The sequence below is a fragment of the Lissotriton vulgaris genome, chromosome 1_1, assembly GCF_964263255.1.
Source record: "Lissotriton vulgaris chromosome 1_1, aLisVul1.2, whole genome shotgun sequence".
Taxonomy (NCBI): domain Eukaryota; kingdom Metazoa; phylum Chordata; class Amphibia; order Caudata; family Salamandridae; genus Lissotriton; species Lissotriton vulgaris.
Window position 1 is genome coordinate 1,843,312,336 of NC_141685.1, and position 25,543 is coordinate 1,843,337,878.

General features: G+C 46.3%; 1 protein-coding gene across 1 annotated transcript in view; it reads right to left on the reverse strand.

Annotated features, from left to right (window-relative positions):
* The window catches only part of DOCK4 (dedicator of cytokinesis 4), a 1,616,764-nt gene that overhangs the window by 303,858 nt on the left and 1,287,363 nt on the right, over positions 1 to 25,543 (reverse strand). The window contains exons 33-34 of the mRNA XM_086919301.1: positions 14,906 to 14,932; positions 14,642 to 14,737 (exon numbers count right to left, since the gene is read on the reverse strand). Coding sequence (XP_086775427.1) covers positions 14,642 to 14,737; positions 14,906 to 14,932 — 123 coding nt within the window. The remainder of the gene's footprint in view (positions 1 to 14,641; positions 14,738 to 14,905; positions 14,933 to 25,543) is intronic.

Sequence of the window (25,543 nt, forward strand, 5' to 3'; positions counted from 1 at the left end):
TTGTGTCAGAACTCAAGTATTCATTTGTTTATCCACCTATACAGTACTCTGAGACTTGAGCACATTCCAGATATGTCTGTAATCTACTTGTCAGTCATTCCTTAACTGTACATATTCTGTGAGCGCTGAAAGTTTGTTTTTGTTTTTGTTTACGCTTCTGGATATGTTCAGTAGGGAATGAAATATTGGACTTGCGTCCTTTTATGAGTAAAGAAAGCTTGCTTTCCTGCTGACATGCCTGTTCTGTGAGGAAGTAAAGCTTGCTTTGCTGCTGCCCGAATTTGACCTGTTCTGTAATTGCAAAAGGCTGTACTCTTTCTGTCCAAGGTGTACCTGCTCTATACTGGAATGTTCCCACTGTTGCTGCCCCAATTTATGAAAAAGCAAATTATGTTGTGAGTGCACTTGCGTAAAATGATCCCATGCACTCACCCTGCATAGTCTGCTCCTGACACTCACCCTTCATCGTCTAATCCCACCCACTCATCCTGCATAGTCTGCTCCTGACACTCACTTTTCATTGTCTGATCCCACCCACTCACCCGGCATAGTCTGCTCCTGACACTCACCCTTCATCGTCTAATCCCACCCACTCACCCTGCATAGTCTGCTCCGGACACTCACTTTTCATTGTCTGATCCCACCCACTCACCCGGCATAGTCGGCTCCTGACACTCACCCTTCATCGTCTAATCCCACCCACTCATCCTGCATAGTCTGCTCCTGACACTCACTTTTCGTTGTCGAATCCCACCCACTCACCCTGCATAGTCTGCTCCTGACACTCACCCTTCATCGTCTAATCCCACCCACTCACCCTGCATAGTCTGCTCCTGACACTCACTTTTCATTGTCTGATCCCACCCACTCACCCTGCATAGTCTGCTCCTGACACTTCACTTTTCATTGTCTGATCCCACCCACTCACCCTGCATAGTCTGCTCCTGACACTCACTCTTCATTGTTGGATCCCACTCACTCGTTCTGAATTGTCTGCTCCCATGCACTCATCCTGAATTGTCTCTTCCCATGCACTCATCCTGAATTGTCTGCTCCCATGCACTCATCCTGAATCGTCTGCTTCTGACACTCACTCTGAAACATCTGCTTCTGACAGTCATCCTGCATCATCGTCTCCCGCCCATGCACTCACCTCACATCTGCTTTTGACAGGGATACTGCATCATCTGCTCCCGTGCACTCACCCCACAACATCTGCTTCTGACAATCATCCTGCTTCATCTGCTCCCGTGCACTCACCCCACAACATCTGCTTCTGACAGTCATCCTGCATCATCTGCTCCCGTGCACTCACGCTACAACATCTGCTTCTGACAGTCACCCTGCACCCTCTGCTGCCGCACACTAACCCTGCACCCTCTGCTGCCGCACACTCAGCCTGCATCCTCTGCTCCAATGCTCTCACCCTGCACTGAATGGGAACCCGCACTAACCCTAAGTGGCGGCTGACACAAGTAAAGAGTGGCGGAGGAGGTGCGGGGGAGTGTACAGCGGGTGGAGTGCACAGCAGGGGTTTTCATAAAAAAAGACTTACCTGGTTTGTGGATCACTCGCTGCATCTAATTAGCTTGTAGAGGTCTCACTGCCGTCCCGCCCCCTTGCTGTCCTTACTGGGTCTTCATGACCCTCATTTGCCTCCCCCCCCCCCTTTTTCCCCACTGATCTTTGTTTCAAATATCTGTTATGGCTCTTAACACTGAACGAGTGTCGCTCCGAGACTGGGATTACATAGGGACCTTTAGAGGCTCTAAACACGTAAGATTTTGGTGCCCCATATATTTCTAATTCCAAAAATAATCAATAACTTGTAAACTAACATTTTATTATTTCACAATGAAATAAAACTTCGAGTAAGATGGATAAAGTTTGTTTTTGTATACTTCCACTTTATAGGTTCAGCTGCACCATTTGCAAGTTTGCATTATATGGTTCATGGTAAATCCGGCAATTGAAAATGTCTGTGGTGTCCCTTTTCCCTTGATGCCCTAAGCACATGCTTATTTTGCTTAATCCAGCCCTGCGCATACGCATTCAGAATATTTTAGAAGAGAATGGTGCATGTGTACCTGTCCTGAGCATATTGAGCTGTGCTGATCCAAAATACAGTGATATTATGGGTATTGCTACTTCTAAATCCATGGAAACCCCAAGAATCAACACAAACAGTAGGCAAGTCTCCCTGTCCTAGCAGCAGGGCTTTCAGGATGCTGACATGGAGTATCGTCTAAGTGAGAATTTGTGTCAGAACTCAAGTATTCATTTGTTTATCCACCTATACAGTACTCTGAGACTTGAGCACATTCCAGATATGTCTGTAATCTACTTGTCAGTCATTCCTTAACTGTACATATTCTGTGAGCGCTGAAAGTTTGTTTTTGTTTTTGTTTACGCTTCTGGATATGTTCAGTAGGGAATGAAATATTGGACTTGCGTCCTTTTATGAGTAAAGAAAGCTTGCTTTCCTGCTGACATGCCTGTTCTGTGAGGAAGTAAAGCTTGCTTTGCTGCTGCCCGAATTTGACCTGTTCTGTAATTGCAAAAGGCTGTACTCTTTCTGTCCAAGGTGTACCTGCTCTATACTGGAATGTTCCCACTGTTGCTGCCCCAATTTATGAAAAAGCAAATTATGTTGTGAGTGCACTTGCGTAAAATGATCAGTCAGAAACTTTCTTTTGTAGAACCGGAGGCAAAACGTAGCAGCGGTTCTCTGACCCAAAAACCTTGGGTTCACTCCTGGCTTCCCAGCTTTTCCAAACGGTGTCACTGTGAGCAATTAGTTTTCTTCACGGTTTCTCCTTTATCATTGTCCTCCCATTTGAGAGCACCATGAAATAATACCGGTTAAGGTGTGTGTGTGGCTCTGGGTGTGTGTGTGGCTCTGGGTGTGTGTGTGTGGTAGTAATTGCTGTCTGCTGAGCTCATCCGTAGGGTACAATAGGTCTCACATTTGCGAGAGATTAACCTAATGGCAATGTAAATGACAATGCCATTTATTTATCTGTTTTCAAAACCAAAACATAAATACAAAAGTTGTCATTTACAATGCCAATAGCTCTAACTTTTCCAAAGGCGAAACCATTGCATTGTAAATGCTTGTTTCATCTTACCATGTGGTCTATCCCAGACAGTTCTTTAGGTCTGGCTTTTCAGACAACTTTTGCTATTTCGCCAGGGGATTATTTTTTAGAAAAATCACACATGTTACATGGACAAGGGCTTTTGTTCAGCAGGCTTCATCCACTGGTCTGTTTAATTGTCATTAATATTTCCCTTCCACCCCCAGAGCAGAAAGCATTGGGCAATGGTTCAGTCCACTTTACCCATTTGCTCCCTTCACTTTGAGAGACTGCACAAGAGAAAGGAAGTATCTCTTCCCCGAAACCTGGTTCCCTGTGCATTTTATTTTATTGATATATATATCAACTAGCGCTTGGTTAGGTGATGATTTATTCATGTCACCCTCGCAAATAATGATAAAATGGAAGACTCACCTGAAGGGGCTGTTATTTGAAAAACAGCACCAGCAAAACAGCAGCCGAATCAGCAAATTCTTTTTAAGTTTAAATTTTTATTGCAAACATATATTTATACCACATTTAGGACGGGGCATGTGTTCTTTTTTCAAATTTCGCCATGTGTTTGCGATAAAAAAAATATTTTACCATCACACCAGCCTGTAGCGGCCATATAGTCTGACTTTGCCAGAGTTTGTTTTATCTTATTTGTGAAGGGCCGGGGATGTCTATAATGTATGTGTGCAAGATGTTTACATTAAAAATTAACCAGGGACAAGGGTGTAGTAAGCCACCCTCTATACCAGCTTAAGCACTGGTGCTACTGAAGCAGATTCAATTGTTTTATGGCTCTTCTAATTTCTGTCTCGCAGGTCATCGCAATCAGAAGGGAAAGCTAATAAATTCAGCAAGTATAAACTGTAATAACACAGCTGTGGGGTGAGAACTAAAAGCGACCTAAAACGGTAACAGCGGAAAGAAAAATTATTAAAATTGCAAAGAAAAAATAAGTTACAGGAAGATTGAGTGAAATAGCACAAAGAAAAGAAAGTAAAGTGAAAAAAAATTAAACAAGGCAGGAAAAAAGTGTAACAGAAGAAAAAAGAAGGAAGAAAAGAAAGAATGGAGGGTGGAAAGAACAACTAAATGAAAAAAGAAACACTGAAGGAGAGAAAGAAGGAAAGCAGAAAAATATAATAAAATAACAAAGGAGAAATGTGAGATGAAAGGATGGCTGATCGAAGTAAAGAAGAGAAAGAATACGAAATCAGAGGTGCACAGTGTGCCCTGCCTGGGAATCTGAAAGCACGGGCAGCAGTCCTGCAAGGAGAGTTTTCTCAGAGAGTGAAAAGTAATGCCACACGGAAGAGGCTGAAGTTTGAAGTTTATTGGTTTGTATAGCGCTGAATCACCCATGATGGTATCTCGGCACTTAGGACGGCAAAGAACATCCATGATAAACTAGAAAAGGTGGGTTTTCAGCAGCTTTCTGAACAGGAGCAGATTCTGACAATTACGTAGATGAAACGGTAGCTTATTCCAAAATACAGGGGCGAGGTAGGAGAATGATTTGCCTCCGCTGTGTGCTTTTTTAACTCTGGGGTGCAAAGTAGAAATTCCAGCCTTTATCTAAGCACTCGTGCTGGGGTATATATAGCTAGTTTGCTAGTAAGATACGCGGGGCCTTGGCCATTGAGGGCTTTGAAGATAATGCAGCCTATTTTAAATTTAACCCGCTTTCTCACCGGAAGCCAGTGAAGACAGTTAAGGAGGGGTTCAGAGGGTGTTCTGGCTGGGGCGTCTGCGACAAGACAGGCGGCAGTGTTCTTCACAACCTGAAGTTTGTTAAGGGAGCCTTCATTGGCTGAAAATAAAAGGGCATTGCAATAGTCAAGTCTACTTAGTACCAAGGCTTGTATTAACGTTTTCTTGGTAGGCAAGGGTAAGAGTGGAAAAATTCTTCTAAGTAGATTGAGGGTGTAGAAGCATGAGCCAACAGTGTTGTTAGCATGAGCCTCAAGAGTTAGTTTGTGATCAATTCTGATACCTAAGTTCTTGACCACTTCTTTAGGGGCAGGGGCAGGACCAAGTTCCTCTGGCCACCAGGTGGGTGACGAACATGTGACAGCTCCTCCAAACGACATGATCTCAGATTTCCCAGCGTTGAGTTGTAAAAAGTTAGCCTGCATCCAGGCAGCGATGGATTTCATGCCTTCTGAGAAAATTAACCGAATATCTGGTCTATTTTTATCAAATGTGAGGAGGAGCGGTGTCGTCTGCATATGAGATGGGTGTGAATCCTAAGGATCTCATGAGTCTGGCCAGTGGAGTAACATAAATATGAAAAAGGGTCGGGCTCAGGCAGGAGCTCTGAGAGACCCCCTAGGTAACTTAGTGGTAGTAGATTTGAAAGTTCCCATTGTGACAGTCTGAGTTCTGTCAGTTAGGAAGTTAGTCATTCACTTCAGGGCCAGCCCTTGAACACCTAAATCTTGGAGTCTATCTAGTAGAATCTGGTGGGAAATGGTATCGAATGCAGCTGATAGGTCAAGCAGCACTAAAAGTGCTGCTTGACCCTTGTCCAGAGCTACTCTGATATTGTCAGTCACCTCGATAAGGGCAGATTCGGTACTATGTTTGGCCCGAAAGCCAGACTGTGGAGCGTCAAGGTGGTGAGAGGTTTCTATGAACTCGGACAGGTGTTTGTTGATATGTTTTTCAATGAGCTTTGTCTGTTGGGGTAGTAAAGATATAGGTCGGTAGTTAGATAGTTCAGTAGTAGAGATTTTGGGGTATTTCCGTATGGATACTACTTAAGCGTTTTTCCATGCAGGTGGAAGATAGCCAGAACTCAGGGAACTATTAAGGATAGAGCAGATAGGAGTAACGAGCTGGTCAGCAAATTTAGCCGAGATTTTGGCGGGGATGATGTCCAGAGGGAGCCTAATTTAGTTGTTGTGAGGAGGGAAATGACTTCTGTCGGACTAAGAAGGGGAAAGGAGTTTAGTTGTGGGGAGATGTTGTGTTGGTCAGTGGGGCCAATTGTGGTAGGGGGAGGGAGGGTAATGGCAGAAGCAATATTCTGATAAATAGTATCAACTTTTTGGGTGAGATCATTGCACAGCGTCGGCGACAGAGATTCCGCGGTATCGCAGGTTCTAGGGTTAGTGTAGGACTTGACTATTTGGAAAAGAGTCCTGGAGTTGGATCCTGCTTGCTCCAATTCTTGTGCAATGTGGGTTTTGCGCACATTCTTGATGTTTTTCTGATAAGCTGCCGAGGCGTTTTTGTAACTCGATTTATCATGTTCCCTTGGGGAGAGTCGCCATGTTCGTTCTAATTTCTTACACCGACTTTTCCATGAGTAAGGCAGGAGACTACCAGTCTGAGGGAATGGATTTAGGGGAGTGGGTGAGAGGCTTCAGTGGAGCTGCCTCATCGAGGATGTTAGTGATAATAGAATTAAAATGGGATAGTTGGTGTTCTACACCGTAATTAAAAGTGGCTATGTCCCAAGACAGAAAAGGTGACATAAAGTGGTCAGCCCTGACTTTGTGCCATGGTCTATACCATCTGTCCATGTAGGATGCAGGAGTCGGGGAGGTATTAGGACTCATCAGATGGAAGATATTCATGGTGTGGTCAGACCAGATCAGAGGGAGTGTTACCCCACATTTGATGTTCTGGGAGTTGGAAAGGATGAGATCTAAGGTGTGGCCAGCCATATGGGTGGGTTCAATATTAATTTTAAGGAGACCTGAAGAGGCCAGGTCCTTTAGGCAGACCACGGTGTCTTGGTTGTGTACATCCTCACTATGGATGTTAAAATCCCCTAGAAGTAGAAAGTTGCGGGTGGCAATTATATGAGGAGAGATAAATTCTAATAGTCGGCTATTAAAATCATGTAACGGGCCCAGTGGTCTGTATACAAGGGCCCCTCCCCAGCTACGTTGGGGGTGGAGATTAAGCTTGAAAATGAGGCATTCAAATAGGTCAGTAGATAGCTGGTCAAGAATAGTAACAGATATAGAGTCCTTATGGATTAAGGCAACACCTCCACCTGCTCTTTCCAGCCTATCAAGTCTTTGAGTGCGGAAGCCGGGAGGTAGAGCCAGAGCGATTGCCGGAATTGCTGAGGGTTTAATCCAGGTCTCTGTAAAAAATCCAATATCTGTTTTTTATAGTTTAAAATATCCCATATATTGGTGGCATGCTTGGGGAGGGACCTTACATTAGCTAGCAGGCAGTTCCAGATATTAAATTGGATGGGTCTAGGGTAGAGCTATGGGGAGGGTAGGTAGGTAGGTAGGTGAGTCTGTAATGAATCTGTTAGGGGTGCAATTAGTATCAGGGAAAATGGTAACCTGATAATTGCATATTTTACAAGAGAGAGATCTTCCAGGTGTCCAGCCAGGGTATGCCGAAAGCCCACAAGGTGTCGGTCTAATCCTGAGCAATATCTCCCTGGTATATGTGCGCCTAAGATTGAGAGTCGGGGAGGTATCTAAGTATGAACTGCCAGGGGTCCTGGCTCCTGGCGACGAACACGCTCGGACGGGCGCAGACGGGCTTGCCATTGGCATGCCGCTGCACGCGTCTCGCCAAGCATAGGATTTTAAAGGTTTGGCGGCTAGACCGTCAACCTCCTTTCCTGTGTGAACCGGAAATGCCCCAGAACGCTCCCATCAGCACTACCTCTCTATACTCAACGGGTGAACCCGCGTTGGACTGGAGATGAGTGCTTGGAAGGTGGCGCTGGGCAAGTGCAGAATGTGCAATGTGAGCCTTAAAAACACAATTAAAAATAAGGACAAAGTAACCGGTATGAGTGATGCGGCAGTTACCTGGCATTCAGCGCGTCCACTGCGCGTCTCGCCAAGCATAGGACTTTAAAGGTTTGGCCGCTAGACCGTCAACCTCCTTTCCGGTGTGAACCAGAAATACCACAGATCGCTCCCGTCAGCACTACCTCTTCTCCACTCAACGGGCGAACCTGCGTTAGACCGAAGAGGAGTGCTTGGAAGGCGGCGCGGGGTAAGTGCAGAATGTGCAATGTGAGCATTAAAAACACAATTAAAAATAGGGACAAAGTAACCGGTATGAGTGATGCAGCAGTTACCTGGCATTCAGCCTGTCCACCTGCCCGCCGCCCCAGCACCGAATGGCCACTGTTGTCCCATCAGTGAGCATGTCACACGGATTGACCGACCCTGCCAAGCAAGCCTGAACTTAGGCAGGACCAAGAGCAGCGATGCCACAGCCTTGAGGCGCAATTACTAATCCCCGAGTGAAGAAGAGACACAGAAGGAAGATGACCCTCCATCAAGGGAGCGGACCACCAAGAAGATCTCGGAGGAAGGGACCGGACCTGCAAGAGGTCCATTGGGAAGAGAAGTGTCAAGTCCGACTCACAGGACAGGACCTGCGAGAGATTCACACGAGGAGAAAAAAGTCAAGTCCTACCAACGGGACTGGGCCAGCGAGAGGTCCACGGTGGAAGAAGAGACTCTGTCCTATTAACAAGACGCGATCAGGGAGAGGTCCATGTGAAGTGAACATGCGACATGTGGCAGGACGCCAAATCACACTGTAAGACCTGGTCAAAAGAGAGAAGAGTTTAGCACAATACCACATCGTAAAGCAGTTGAAAAGGAGAAGAGAGTGGCATAACGCCACATCATGAAAGAGAGCTGAAAAGGAGAAGAGAGTGGCACGACACACAACACGAAGGAGAAGAAAGGAGGAGAGAAAGGCGTGTGACAGACATGTCACACGGTAGATCCCGACAACCAAGCTGTGCAAGGAAAATGAAGAAACATGACAAGACTGAGGACTTGTACTACTACCCGAGAGTGCATCTATCAACACAAGTCATTCACCAGGGTGCAGTAACGTCATTGGAGGCAGCACAGCGGGAGTACTGAGAGTAAGCCGCCGGAATGCATGAACAACGTAGCTGCCTCATGCTTAACAGTGCAACCATCCAGCCACCTGTCACTGGCTGCTTGAGATAGATGGCATCGCTGCTAGCAACTACATATGCCAAACAAGAAGAAAAATCCTGATTGGCTAAGAAGTCCCTCAGTCATCCTCACTACAAGCAAGACAACGCCACTTGTAGCAGAAGTTGTCAAATGGTAAAATAGTCATCATTGCCATGTTCATCACCAGAACCATCTAAGGAGCATCGCACCACCAGAGGTTCGAGGCTCAAGCCTTATACCTGCGAAACATCAGGAGACAGACGAGGCATTCCTGGTGCTGTGGGAGACCAATTACCCAGAGACCATCTGTTAGGCCCCACGTATACTCGATTCCTGATGGCAAGAGCACACCTGAACATGAATCACCTAACCTTGTGGTTGAATGAGTGACTTGGCCATGGCCCTGTTGGCGGTTCCGCAGCGACCCCTTTGCGGGACTACGTGAGGCCCACGCAGTCTTGTGGAAACCCAGCAAAAAGGTTGCAAGGGAATTCCTGCATGAGGGAATCCCGGCATGAGAGATGAGTCTGAGGCTGCTCCAAAGACAGGTACTGAGAGGCACCAAGGCCACATCGGAAGACGTCCAAACATCGCACTGTCGTCCCAGTCTTTGGGGGTTCACCTTTCACGGAGCCCAGGCACCTCCAAAGAAACTTCTACAGAAGACTCCACCAATGCTTCGGATGCACCCCTGTTTGAACAGTTGAAACCACCTCCAACAACGGGCAGGCAAGACTGGCCAACAGTATATGTGTGAACTGTAACCGGTCTGACATACTGTTGAAGGATCCAGACTCTATCATACTTTGTTCATTGCCAAAGTCTTCTGGTTAAATTACGGGTGTTTTGTGGATTCCTGGGTGCTCCCAACTGCACCTGTCCAGTGTTCCCCGACTGTCCTGCGGACTGGACTGCCTGATGAGAAGGAGAGACTCTTTGGTGATTTATTGTGTTGTTTATTCTTTTCCCACAGGTTAGACTCTCTTTTCTTAACTTCTGTTTATTAAAATAACAACACAATCCATAATTACAGACAATAAATAATAGGCAAGACCAATGTGAGCAATTCCAGGAATCGAGAATGTAATCTTACAGTACATTGCATCAGTTCCAGAGTAGAAAACCAAGTCCCTCCAGACAGCCCCCACCCCAGCTCGGCCCACCCCCTCACCTGCCCTTGCATCATATCCAATGTGACACCCACGGGCTCCAGATTTTTTCCCATTTCTTGGGGCGCCCTCTGCTTTCATATACTGCTTTCTCTGCTAGAAAGCACTAATCCAGGTCCTTTTCCCAGTCGGTCACCTTTGGCACGATTTCCGCCCCCCAGAGTGTTTTGTTTGGCTATCACAGCCGCCAGTAGGAGCTAACTCCTAGTGTGTGTGAGCCATCTGTATTCTCCCATAACCCCCAGTAGATGCCACCTGGCGTCAAGTTGTACTCGCCCACCGGCTATCTCAGCCATCACCCCCACTACCGCTGCCCAGAATCCTTGAATTTTTGGGCATGCCCAAATAATGTGAAAGAATGTGCTCATCTCTCCACAGCCCCTGGCGCATCACCCCGTATCTCATCTGCCCAGTCTGCACTGGAGCGTCCTGGGAGCGAACACCCTATGCAGTATGCAGATCTGGATTAGTCTGGACCTTGCAAGTATTGCCACTCCTCTTCTCAATCATAGTCTTCTAGAAGACCCACGTCAGACTCCCACGCCTCTCGTAGCGGGCCCAGTGGATCCGGAAGGTTATTTATGATTTTGCGATATGTCATATTACTGTACTTTTATGGCAGAAATTGCCGAAATAAAGTTTTTTGACTTGACTTGACTTGATATCTGAGAGAGACTGCCCTATCTAGAATAGGGGCCAGCAGTAATCGGTCCTCCAATGGGGAATACTCAGGCAAGATTTATCCCTTTGGGACATGGCGTAACACTGTGTGCCTTAACTGCAATTACCTCAACTGGACTCTCTTTTTAAAAAAAATGTTTATAACGTTTGGGAGGGATGTAGTATCTTGCTGGACACATACTAGCGTTTCCACCAGCCACTACCTGAGGGCTGACTTCCACACTCAACCCACACCCATCCATTACTCCATCCATCACAGGCATCACCGGTGGGTTGACCCTGCCAATAAAAAGGTCCTGGCGCACATGCCCTTGACCAGTTGTATGTACCCCAACTATATGTATGTGCCATTCATTTGTCTGCATGCTGACCCAGTGCCCACAACACCAAATTTCCCATCTTCATTCTATAGCCAAACTCCCCACACTCTATTCAGCTTTTTTCCCTCTTTCGCCCCTTATTCCATCTTCAATTATTTTCTTCCCTTCTCCACAATTCCCTGCCCCACTTCTCTCCCCTACATCTCTGCCCCCTTTCCTCTTCACCTGTATTCCCCTCTCCTTACCTCTTGGGACCCTGTGTCTCCCATCCCCGTCTTTCACTGGGTGATCCATGGTTTGTGTACCACCTTACCTTTTCTCTTCGCCCAGAGGTTTGTCTAGGGTTTGCCATTGAGCACAGGGATATGGTGTACATGGCGGTTGTGGTGGATGGAGCAGGCAGACAGAGATGTATAGCCCACTGTCATATCTTAAACCCTATGCTGATATTGTTGGTAATGGCTTGCATATACAGTTGTCATTCTTAAATCAGTGAAAACTATGGGGTCTGCCAATGCTTCTTAAGAAATTAGCCACCTCTCATTGTTTTATACAACTATTTAGCCACTAATGGTCCAAGTGAGCATGCTTATTTTGCCACCCATCTGTATTTTTAGTCTGAACAAAGTACCTGTCTTTCCATCCTCTCATCTCTCTCTAGATCAGACCATCACCTGTCACCAGCAAATTGTGTCTGGTGCTGCTCAAAATATATATCAAACCCTCCTAGATTTTGCTCATGACCATAATGATCTTGTTGGTCAGGAAAGGACTGCAACCCATTTGCTTTCAGTTTATTTTTGATCCAGTCTTCCATGAAAAGTTGAACGGTTGGCTTATCCACCCATTCTAATAGACATTCAATACATGATTTACATTTGGACTTCCCCTCTGCATTCTCAGCCTGAAACTTTACTATCTTGGCTACAGCCTAAGGTCTCTTCAAAGCAGTGTCAGTGTTGTTCTGAGCAACCTCCTTCTCAGTATTATTAGCTGAAATTTAAACCAGTGTGACCCTGTCAAAGATTTTAAGGAAAAGGCTGCAAACCAGAGGGCGCTTCCAGGCCAATGAATCAGTTTTCTTTCTAAAGAAGGTTTGGCTTTCCACGTGGGCACCAGGACATCTTCTATTGAGGGAGTAGGAGCTATTGTTTATACTGTCTGCAAGAAGTCCAGCAATTTGGTCAGTTAAAAAACCCATCTGATGTATATGTCCCTCGCGTTTGTGTGCAGTCTTTTGTTTGTGTTCTCTATGACCATAATGATTGATGCTGCACCTACGCAGCGCATATGCACCTCCACCTCACAGGTGTATTCTTAGGACAAGAGGCCAGGTTGCCACAACTAGGAAAACAATACAGGACCAAGGGACCACTAGAGTTGGACTGCACAGCAAGTTAGGCAGTTTCTCTTCAGAGCTGAAGTAGGTGCCAATCAGTTAGACAGCTGCTTGCCAAAGTTCTCACCTCTATGTACACATGTGGACTGCAGTTTACCATACCACAGTGTCCTACAGCCCTCATTGACAATACCAGGCAGTCCCAAGAATTCACAACTCTGACCATTTGTCGGTATGATGATAATACAGGACTGGTGGCACCAACCCGTTCTCAATGATCAAGCTTTCATCTGCAGGGCGTCTAAGTGTTAGCCTATGGCTGCTACAGAGTGCAAAAGAAGCAGTGCCCAATGCTCATATCAGAGCTAGGAAACCATTTACAAGAGTCCCACATTGCTTCATTTTAGCCCCCCAAGCCGCAGGATGTGTAGATGTGCCATTTTGGCTACCATTCAAGGAAGTGGCAATACAGGGGCCTAGCATGTGCGCCTGGCAATCCCCTGGTAGTGCTGCCAGCAGCGCTCTGTATTGACATGCACCGACCCTCATCAATGCTATAGTTCATTTATCCCCTCTGTGGAAGAGGTGCAGTGGGAAGTAAAGTTGATGGAAGCACAGAGCTGAGTAAGCCAATTACATCCCAAGACTGTATTTAGTTAGGGGAACAGGAGCTCCTGTTGAGTTGGGTGGCCTTCTTACATTGAGGAACAACCACAGACTCACTGCCCCCAGGTATCATCAGCCCTATCACTGCCCCATCTCCACAGCAATTTTACAGGTGTGTCTCTCCAACAGGCATCAATTCAGGTGAGAGGATGTTCATTTGAGCATCTAGTCTGGACAAGCTACCAGAGACCTTTGAATCCCTGGAGTCAAAATAATACACTTCCAATGGCACAGGCCGCTTTCTTAGGTGGGCTCCTACAAGCAGGTCAGGAGTTCTGCCCAACACCTTCCTCGAGTCTTCAGGAGACGAAACAACACCAGACTGAGGATATCTTCTTTGGCATATGAGTCCACATGCCTCAGGTCAACCTATTCAGTATCGCCATATTGCTCAAAGGGACAGATTCAATCCAGGCATGGTCATCTCTTCGCCAGAATTTCTCAGCAGCATTCAGGGCTGTCAGGGAATCGAAGGGGTGTCTCATCAAGGTCAAACTCCAAATAAGGGTTTGATTTTCGACAGCACCATATCTGAAGTGACCACTATAGAATCCGGATCTTCAGGCTTGATAGATGTAATAGCTCAATGCAAGAAACCACGAGTCATAGTAACCAATAACGGTTGCCCCTGTCATCCCGTAGGCACATGCATGAGTGCTGACGCATGCACACGCATACAGCTTCATGCATCGGTATGCCTACGGAATAATGTAGACACCAAGAGTGGCCACGTTAGTGTGCCTTTGTTTCCTTCTGCTGACACTACACAGCTACGCATGGCCCTTTGGTCGACCTCTCTAAGTTTGTAAATATATACTGCTTATAGGCCGGATATTGTGACATCAGTTTGGTTTCCCTCTTAATTGTCGAAGAAAGGACAATGCCTCCCAATACCCACGATCCCACCCTGCTTAGTATTACACATGTGAAAAGTGTAAGTTGTTTCCTTAAAAGGGTCGCAGACTGGAGGGAAAGAAATATTAAGGTTAAAAAAACTCTGAATTGTGCGGCAGGTGATAAGCCAGGCATCAAATTCCCCTGACATCAGGAAGACAGAAGAACACCCGTTCCTCTGTGGTATAGATAAGGGTATCTATTACCCGGACACTGGGGCAGTATTATTACCTATTCCAATTTGTTTACTGAATCCCTACAGGTAGAAAGTGGAAAAGTATTTGTACTGCTTTGTTACGTTATATTCCTTATGTACATTCATAAAAATGAAAGCAACTTCCCGCATTTTCACACTAAGGCAATTTGACACATTTCCTGAAAAATCTCTTCTCTCTAAATAGTCAACCTGCTAACAGCTTGCATTTCAACATAATCTAGTAAACGGTTTAGTTCTAATAGTAATAAAAATGCTAAAACATAGTACTTTTTATCCTTCAAAACAAATATTTAATTTCGGGTTTATATGTCTTTTATATGGGTCTTCCAGCCTTACCTGTAGTCAAGTAATCGCTCCATTAGTCTGGTTACAGTGGCGATTAACGAAACGCCACTTTCTCTCCACGTTTCCCGCTCAATCTTCTTAAGTAGGCTGGAAAGAAAAAATTGGGGCTATATCAACATTTATTTTCATCTAGTGTCATGGCGACTTTTACGATCGTACACGCATTGAACGCCTTAGCAACCACCGTAATATTTAAAGACTTCATTTTGCTCTGCCCCAGATGCACAGTATCACACTTTACAAATAACGTCTTACCTAGGGTAGGGGCCAAACAACGGGATGCTAATCCAGGAAGCATTGACAAAAATAAATTCATTTTCAGATTATCCACATAATGAAAATTAAAAGTTAAGCACTACAGAGGCAAACACATTAAAATTGCATTACAAAAATCTCTCACATCACATTACCTTCGTGTTTTCCAAGTCATTAAATCATTAAACATAACATCTTGAAATAAATGTTATTAATAGACTAATGTCGTTATACAGTAATAACTATATCAGTGACAAGTTTTCTGATAACGATTACAAATCTGTTTAACAGTATGCTGACAAATAATTCTATATCGTAGTTTACAGTCTCTCAACTCAAGAAAAGGGAAATCCTATGAGAAAATACTTAATTATATATTATCTTAAAAATATTTCAATATAACACAGTAGCCCCCACTGTTCCATTACAACAAATTCAACATAGTTAGTAGTGCATTACGCAACCCCACTCATGAGCTCGGTTGCTGCGCCACACATTACTAATGCATCCTGCTTTATTGCGTTACGTGTCAATCATTCGCTGCTTCCTAGCAAATCAGTAAAATTGAAGTTGCGCCCGGAGTTTGGCTCCGGTCCCGAAGAATTAAGCTGAGAACTGCCTCCAACAATCTCTGCGAAGGACAAGTTATGACACTGGACCTGTTCTTCCTTACATGTAGAACTATATATTGTTTGCAAACAAGAACCAACACTTCTGTATCGGTGATATCACTGTCAGTTGTAGTGCAGCTATATAGCTACTGAATTTTGGAACTAATAATTCATGACATTTATGAGTGGAGCCCTTTATCAGGCACTTTTTTCTACCACTAGAAACTAAATTCCAGATAACGTATGAAGGGCCTGATTTATTATTTGGTGGACAAATATTCAGCCACATACGTGGCAGATCCCTGATTACTATGTTCTGCCATCCTTTCCTCTGCACACTTATCTAGCAAGGCTTAAGCTGGGCCTGAAGTTGGTAGGATTCAGGAACAGCTCTTCTACGGTCAGCTATATATATAACAGCCAAGGTATTTTAGAACTCTTTTTCAGAGCCAGGCAATCAATCAGGACTGCATGATCTAATATAGTTTCCTCCTTCGTCCATATCCTTAACCATAAAAGAAGGGGCATCAGTCTCGCAAAATCACACATATGCCCAAACCCAATTTCCAGATGACATCTATAATTGCTAGGGGATTTGGGTACAGCAAGCAATATTTTTATGAACCCATTTTTCCCTTTCTCCAACCCCGGCTGATCACAGGTGCTCCAAACAACAGTGTCATAAATTGAACCGGAGCGGCATTTAGCATTGTAGATTTTGAGCAACTCTTTAATGTGTTTGCTACTCAGTCTAGCTGCAAAGGCTAAACTGCTTCTGTAATCCTTGCCAAGGCAGCTGCCCTGCCGTCTTTCAAAGTACACCAGCTCAGTCTGTCATCAAACAATACACCCAGATAGGGATACAATGGAAGTTGACTAATCTTGATCCTATTGGCAGGAAAGTCCTGCCGGCCCTCGCACGATAGCCAAAAACCATAACATGAGTTTTGGAATGATTGAGTAATAAATCTAAGCTATACATGAAAACATAACAAATTGGTCTAGTTTTTTCTGAGGTCCATTTGGGGTTCTTGCCATCAGGACGGTATCATCAGCGTAGGCCAAAGCCGGTATACTATGCCTGCCTACCAATGGGCAATCAGTGTTAGTATTTAACAAGTGCTTCTCTAAATCATTAACATATAAAGAAAAGAGAAATGGGGTCTACATGCATCTTTGGCGCACACCATGTTCTAATCCAAAACCTTCTGTAATTTTCCCTGCTGAGCCATAGCTCACGTTTGCAGTAAACGTCAGAAGCTCCCTCAGAATGTCTACAATTGTGGGCTTGACCCCCATCCCAGCCATTATTGCCCAAAGCGTCGACCTGTTAACTGAGTCAAAGGCCGAGCTCAAATCTGAGAGAGCGCAAACTGACCAAAATGTAGAAGTGCGTCACACTTACACGTAGTAAGCACAAGTCATGAAGAGAAATGCCATGAGTGCTGATAGTACCTACATCTATATTCTGAAATGTGTAGTTAATGTAGAGATTTAAGTAGAAGTGGAACTAATACAGAAATGTGTGAAACGAATGATATAATTAAACGTGATTATTCCTGAAGCCATGTTGTGTAGCTGCTAAAATATAAGATGGCATACGGAAACGCTGAACGTGGTAGGCCTCAGGGCCAGAGCTAGAAGGGAGGGGGAAGGTGGTTCAATTTCACAACGTGGCTTGCACTAATGTTTTAGTAATAACAAATAGACCATGATTTATAGATGTGTTTACGGAATAGCAGAATAAGAGTACTAACATGCCATAATTAAAGAAAAGTCGAAAGTTATAATCATTATGAGAAATGTTGTAGGCCTGAAAAGTTTAACGTTGATTTACACATATTAGTCTGGGCCGGGGAATGTTGCAACGATGTTGGAAGTCTATGAGAATTGGGATTTGGCTGCAACTATCTGTCTGTAAGAGAAAAGGGGTATTCAATTAGAAATAAAATGAATAGAAGTCTGTTCAAGAAGCGGACCAGACATGGAGGAGGGTTCCGGAATGTTTAAGGGGTATCAGCGGGCCGGAGACGAGTCTGAGAAGCAAGGTCGACTCTAACCACAAGGCCTCATCATGGAAAAAGCCAGAAGCTACACCACGTGAGGGGCGTCTCACGAGGGGCGTCCTAAATGTTGTTGTATTTTTGTATTAGGGACAGCACCCCTGGGGGGAGTTAGAGCAGAAGCCTGAGGACCCTTAAGAGAGCGGATGGGTAGGCAGAGAGGGGTTATGATTGGAGAACTATAGGTTTTCACCAAGAGACTGAGAGTGGGTGACTTCCCTTGGGGGTCATTCACTGCTGACACCTTTGTTAGGTAGGGACCTGATTAAGTAGGGATACCATCTAGATCAGGGTAGGGACAGCCTAACCTGTCTTTTCCCTCCGGCTGTAAATGACTGAGAGATCTCAGTATGTGTCTATGCTAATAGCCCTATTATTTTTAGAACTGGTTCTGGTAGTTTCCGTTGCTCGTCTGAGGGCTTTCAGAGAGCACATGTATGTAGTTGGGCCCGTGTATCTTGTGAATCTCATCTTGAGATGCTTGTACCTGCAACTTATCTTGACTTTATAATAAATCCTTGAAAGCTAGAAGTTGTTTGTGATCCTTTGAAGCGGAGTCCTTTATTGGGTGAACTAACTTGGTAAGAGATGCACTTTCTTCCCTCAATGACAGGCAATAAAGATTCAGTCGACCAGATCGAGGTTTAGATCAATAGTGATAAGATATCGATCAAAATCTCGCCCTTCCAGTTGGTAGCTATAGAGAATGGTTGCCTTCTTGAGGAAGGTGATCTAGGCCAGGTTAGATTACCCCAAGGCCCCTAGAGATCGATGATCGGAAGAACCGCCCGCCGAAGAAGGACCGGATGACGTGAGACAGAAAAGCAGCAGTATCGGTCGAGAGTGAGTATAAAGGGTCATGCGTGTTAAGATTGCGGTGTTTTGTATTGTATCTATGTTGTACATGTCTGGCGGAGTTGAATGCTTGTAGAGTGACTGTGGAACAGGTTGTGAGCGCGCACAACCGGTGGAAATCTTAAGTTCAAGGAGAGCTTAAGTGGTTCGGGTGTATCGGACACCCAGAGTAATTGCTAACTAGAGTGAAGGGGGTCACGAGGTACCACTGATCACCCGAAGGACCAAGATAGGGGGAACGTAAGAGTGAGTGCGTGAGTAACGGACGCTGGTCGGAAGTTACTGTGTGTGTAAAGAACCTATCAGAGAGACGATAGACATCTCGTCAGTTGTGTTGACAATTACAGATAGACTGTGGACGTACAGTCGAGGGAAGTGACCGCTTGGTCGGAAGTAGTCATTTTTCGGAGTATGAATGGGACGCATGCATGACCGCGAAGAGAGCTGAGAAAGGAGGGGTGCTGCTGCGAAGCGGAGACTAGTGACGTCAGAAAGTGCCGCGCTGGGATTGGCCGGCCGGTGAAAGACCGCGCTGCGATAGGCCAGCTAGCAAAGCCGCGCTAGGATTGGTGGATTGTCATCAGGAAGTAAACAGAGTATTCAAGCTGGAAATTTTGCGCATAATTATGAAGTGTTTTAAATGGTTAAGAGCGCTGTTTAAAAGAGAGCGCAGGGGATCGTATGAAGGGGAAGAAGCCCCGCCGGAGGGTACACCAGCCCGTTATATGGGGACAAATGTTGGGCTGCATACGATTCTATGGATCACAGAGTGGAGTAAGATGACAGATGGAAATGAGGAACTCACGTTCCCGAAGTACGGGACGTTCAGATTAGAGGTGCTACACAGATTAAAAGCAATTATGACCTCAACGAGACCCTTGCCTAGACCAACCCAGTTTGAAGCCCTTAATGCATGGATTAGGGCAGCGCATGAAAAGAACATGAACAGGCGGCAAGAAAGAGTGAAACGCTCGGTAAGGGCAGTACAGGATGCCAAGTGGGATGCGGATGCTAAAAGATGGAGGGTGCATAACCTGGAAGTAAATAAATTATATCCAGTGTTAGAGATGCCCGGGAACAAAAGCCCCCTAGAGGAGGATGACGAGAGCGAGACAGAGGACAGCCTGATAAACAGATTATTGACAGACAGGCCACCTCCGTATAACAGAGCAGGGGGAGATGTTGAGAATAGTGACAAAGGGGGGGGCAATGAAGGAGAGCATGGGCCGCTTCCCAGCCCCGATTGGGATCCCGCTGCAAGGAAAGAACTGTCCCAGCCTAGCCAGGTGCAACAGGTGGTCGGGAGGTTTGTGGTGCAAAGGCCGCCAGAGACGGAGTGTGCCACATCCTACGCATTACCTGATGCACTACAGGTACCTGTTACCATAGGTCCTATAGTATCGATATATGACCCAGAGAGGGCTAGAGGGGAGGAACGGGTACGGAGGGACAGAGAAAGAGCAGAGATGGCAAGGAGGAATGATACGATCAACTCCCCAAGCCAGTTGCCGATACCAAGAGAGTGGAGCACCCCAGTACCCACGGCAGGGGATCTGGGGGACATTAGATGGCCAGAGGATATGAGGGGATCAGGACGGAAATCCTTTCAGGAGTTAAATGAGTACATGAAGAAGTGGGATGAGGCAGTAGAGGCTCACAAGAACATCATAACGGCGGAAGCTGAAAGGGAAAGGCAGGACAGCAGAGCCCGGACTCACTGCGGGGCTGAAGAGAGCAGTCCGGAGTGGGACGGGAGGGAGAAAGACAGTAGGAGAGGCACCCATTGGGCCCGGAGTGGAGGTAGATCAGACCTGGAAAACGGGGGGGTGTCTCGCCCAATATGTAGTGATGAAGACAGAAGGGCTCGGGAGTACAGAGACAGCTTTAAGTGTATCCACTGCGTGCCAGACAATAGAGAACAGAGTGGGAGTTGCGAAAGGCCGCACCATAGTCTCTGTGATGACGGACATGAGCGCAGCCCAGGGAATATGGGAAACCAGGAAGGATCGTATCAGATACTGAGTGATACGAGGCCAAGAGAGAATGGGGATCGAAGGGAGAATAGCAGAGAGGCTTACTGTGAAAAGAGAGGAGAGAATGGACAAAGTAAGGTAGGGGGTAACAGGCCCGTGTTCCATCACCTTCCCAGATCGGATGGCCGAGCATGGGACCTGGAGAGATGGGAACAAGAGAAAGCACTCCCCAACTCTCCCGAACCCAAACGTAGGGCCCGAAGTTGGGATGGGAGAGAAACCTGTGAACCCCCCTCGAAGGAGGTATTGCGAGCAGAAATAAAAGCCAAAAGACTCGATGTCTCCAGCTTAAAGTCGGATCTGGATGACATGGTAGACGGTACCCTGCCCTTAGAAAGAATGGACATGTATGAGCAGGATGAAATTCTGTTCATGGCAAAGGACGTAACTCGAAAGGCGAGGGCAACCCATGAGAAATTGGTAGAACTAGCAGGCAAATATATGGTGGACCTGTCAAGAATCAAAGCATTACAGGGCAACCACAGACTACATTACACAGACCGAGATCTAGATGAGAGGAGAACCATCGGATTGAAAACACACATAAGGGAGCTGATCACTGGAATAAGGACATGGAGGGCCCTAGATAAGTGGGAAGAGAGGTGGTCCAAGAGAGGGACCGTCAGGAGAAGCACACTTGGTATGACACCAGGAGGACAGCAGGGAGTAGAGACATACCCTTTGAGGGAAGTCGCAAATGGGACCTATGTCCACGTCCCTTGGAGTAGGGGGGATTTAGCTGCTTTTACCACCTCTTTCCCCAAACTGCGGGAAAACTCAGTGGAGTGGTATAAGCAAGTTGAGAGATTCGTAAAAATCTCAAAGGTCCTATGGATAGATTTGAACACGCTGTTTGACATAGTAGTGCCAGGAGATTTGTGGACCGCATGCAAGGTTAGCGCTGAGTGGCCCACCATAGAGCCCGAGAGAGATGCTAAGACTAATGGGCCGTCCGAGAGTGTGATGGCAAAGTTCGAGAGAGTAATGACTTGGCTGAAAGATAAAGTGCCAATGCAAGACATAGATTGGGTAAAAATTGACCGAACAAGACAGGAACCCAAAGAGACAGTTCACGAATACTATGAGAGATTGCTGAAGGCGTTCAAACAGTATAGCGGTCTGGATGTAATGGATCCAAAGGACATAGGGCAATTTGTGTCCAAGTTCGTCTTGGGCCTGAGACCGGATATTAGTTTAATGATACAGCAACACTTGATCTGTTGGCAAAATAAACCCCTAGACGAAATACTGAGGTATGCCAGGTACTGCTGTGATGAGATAGACTCCAAGGCTAAGAAACTAAAGGAGAAACTGATGGTGGTACAGATGCAGGCAGCTGGGAAGGGGGGACAGCAGCAACAGCAACCAGGAACCGGTACTGGAGGAAAGAAACAGTACAGTCAGAACAAGGGCAATGAGGAGAACTCCACCTTTAGACCCAGGATAGATATAGCTGCCTTAAAGAAAACAACTAGGTGCCACCAGTGTAACGAGGTGGGACATTGGAAACGCGAGTGTCCCTATAATGTTGAGATAGGAGACCAAGAGGTAGAAGAGGAAGTGACCCAGAGTGCGCCTGCAAGAGGTGTAACGCAATACCAGGGAAAGGTGCTCAAAGGGGGGGGCCCACCTCCCCGAGCTCAGTTCCCGCAGCCACCCAGAGTAGGGACTATGGGTAAGACCTATAGACAGATGCCACTGTTTGTCGGGGGAGAGGAATGCTATTATGTGGACCCACTAACGGGACAGAGGGTAGAAAGGGATGACTGCACCCTCGGGGCAGCTCTGGAGGTAGATCAGAGGGGACCCTATGTTGAGGCCGAAGTGGCAGGGTTCCCCACGACATTTCTAGTGGACACAGGAGCCACCCGATCCACGATCAGGTCAGCCGCAGTGCCAGGCCTGCCCATGTCTGGAGAGACCATACAAGTGGTGGGGGTTGCTAACAGGAGAATGACCAGTCCTCTGACTGAACCCGTGCAGGTGAAAATAGGGAAGTACAGTGATGAGCATCAGTTTGTGGTTTGCGATTCTAGTCCTGTATGTCTGCTAGGAAGAGACCTTTTGTGCAAGTTAAATTGCACCATATACTGCACACCACAGGGCGTGGAGGTATTGACTAATGACGATGATGCAGATTTTAAAGTCGCAAACTCCAGAATATGTGTGGAATTGTATCCCACTCTGACAGTAGATGAGCTCCCCTGGGATCTGAGAGAGACGGTCGCTCCAGAAGTGTGGGATTTCACTGGGGAAGAGATTGGGTTGGTGAAAGGGGTGGACCCAGTGAAAATTGTAGTGAAACCGCATGCTGAGTTTCCAAGAACACCTCAATATAAATTGACTCCAGAAACGATTGCAGGCATCAAACCTGTGATCGAATCCATGATTAAGCAGGGAATACTGAAGGAAATCGTGGGTAGTCCATGTAACTCCCCGATTATGGGTTTGCAGAAACCAAATGGGAAATTCCGGATAGTGCAGGACCTCAGAAAGATTAATAACATAGTCGTTTCGTGTTGTCCAGTGGTACCGAATCCATCCGTGATACTGTTTCAGATACCGTTCCAAGCAGAATGGTTCACTGTAATTGATCTTTGTCAGGCTTTCTTCTCGATCCCTCTGGACGAAGAAAGCCATTTTCTTTTCGCATTTAAGCTGGAAGGTCGCGTCCTAACATGGTGTCGTATTCCTCAGGGGTATACAGAGAGCCCATCGATCTTCAACCAGCTTTTAAAGAAAAATCTTGAAAGTCTAGTGCTGCCCCAGAGGTCAGTTCTGGTCCAGTACATAGACAACCTCCTTGTGGCGTCAGAGACAGAGGAAGCTTGCAGGGAAGACTCTATTGCTTTGTTAAATCACCTAGCTGAGAATGGGCATAAGGTGTCCCCGGGAAAATTGCAGTACTGCCTGACAGAGGTGCAGTACTTGGGACACAGAATTGAGAAAGGTAAACGAAAAGTGTCACCAGACAGGATAGAGGCCATCATGAAGATGAATGCGCCTAAAACACAGAGAGAAGTCAGGATGTTCCTAGGAATGGTGGGTTATTGCCGACAGTGGATTGCAAACTTTTCACTGAAAGCAAAGCCCTTGCAAAAACTGACGCACAAAGAGGTGAGCGATCCGGTACCATGGGACAAAGACTGTTTGATGGCATTCCTGCAGCTGAGAGAGGACTTGTGTCGTGCTCCGGCTCTGGGAATGCCGGATTACGATAAACCATTCTTGCTCTACTGTTGTGAGAGAGAGGGTTGCGCGCTGTCTGTGTTAGTCCAAATTCATGGGAATGCCCGTAGACCAGTCGCTTATTTCTCGGCTACTTTAGACCCAGTAGCCGCAGCGTTGCCCGGATGTCTCAAATCCGTTGCCGCAACAGGTGTCAGCATCGAGAGGTGTGAGAATATTGTCATGGGGCACCCGTTAGAGGTGCACGTGCCCCATTCTGTTGAATTGCTGATGACCAGGACTAAAACACAGCATCTGACGAACAGCAGGCTCACGCGCTATGAGCAAGTCATTCTTGCTGCAGAGAACGTGACCCTCAGGAGATGCTCTGTTTTAAATCCTGCTACCTTGATGCCACTTCCAAACGATATTGAGGATGATGAAGATTGTACAGACCATGACTGCCTCGATGTGACTGAACTATGCACCAAACCAAGACCCGACATCGTAGATGAGCCACTGACTGACCCAGATGAAATTTTCTTTGTCGATGGCTCATGTGTAAGAGACGAAGTTGGGCAGTTAAGAGCAGCTTACGCTGTTTGTACAATTACTGGAGTTGTGGAAGCCGGATGCCTGGAAGGAGTACACTCCGCTCAGGTAGCCGAGATTATTGCCCTGACACGTGCCTGCCTAGCAAGCAATCAAATCCGAGTCACCATATACACTGACAGTCAATATGGTTACGGGGTAGTTCATGATTACAGGCAGTTGTGGTCTCAAAGAGGTTTCATGACCTCTTCAGGCTCTCCCATTCGCAATGGAGAATTTGTGCGCCTGTTGTTAGAGGCATTGCAATGTCCAGCAGGTATCGCAGTTGTGAAATGCACCGCACATACCAGAAATATGGACTTCGTGTCACAAGGCAATAGATATGCCGACGAAGTCGCACGGTATTGCGCGGAAACAGGGTACTCTTTCACAGAGGTGGAAGTGGGTGGAATAAATGTAAGGACTGAATTAGCCATGATATTAGAAACTGTCGATACATGGGACGAACTAAAGGAAATGCAAGAAAATGCTCCTGATTGTGAAAAAGAAACATGGCAAAAGGCAGGATGTGTGATGGGTGAGGCCCATTTCTGGGTCTCAGCAGATGGCAGAGCAGTGTTGCCCAATGAGATGGTGAGCCCAATGGCCAGACACATACATGGTCCTGTCCACTTAGGAAGAGATGCTATGCTGAGAGTGTTTAGACAGACCTGGTACAACCCTAAGTTCAGAGTAGCAGCCGAAGCAGTGTGCCAGCGTTGTGTGACGTGTCAGCAGTTGAATGTAGGGAAAAAGACACCAGTTGCACTGAGCCACATTGGGAGGTCAGGAGGTCCATTCAATCGAATGCAGATAGATTTCATTGAAATGCCAAGGTGCAGCCGCCTCCGTTATATCCTGGTGGTTGTTTGCGTTTTCTCCAGATGGGTTGAGGCATATCCTACACGTAGGTGCGACACCCTCACAGTAGCCAAGTTACTGCTTAGGGAGCTTATCCCGCGCTTCGGGGTGCCGGCCTCTTTGGAATCAGATAGGGGGACGCATTTCAACAGCTCGCTTGTGAAAATGATTTGTGCAGCTTTGAACATAGATCAGAAACTACATTGCAGTTATCGACCAGAGGCTTCAGGAATTGTGGAGCAAATAAATGGCACCATCAAGGCCAGAATTGCAAAGGTGTGTTCATCAACATCCTTGAGTTGGCCTGATGCGTTGCCATTGGTCCTTATGAGCCTCCGTAGTACCCCGGATAGGAGAACTGGTTTGTCTCCTCATGAGGTATTGATGGGAAGAGCAATGAGGTTACCTTCTGTCCCAACTGCTGCACTGATTAGCATCACAGATGATATGATCCTG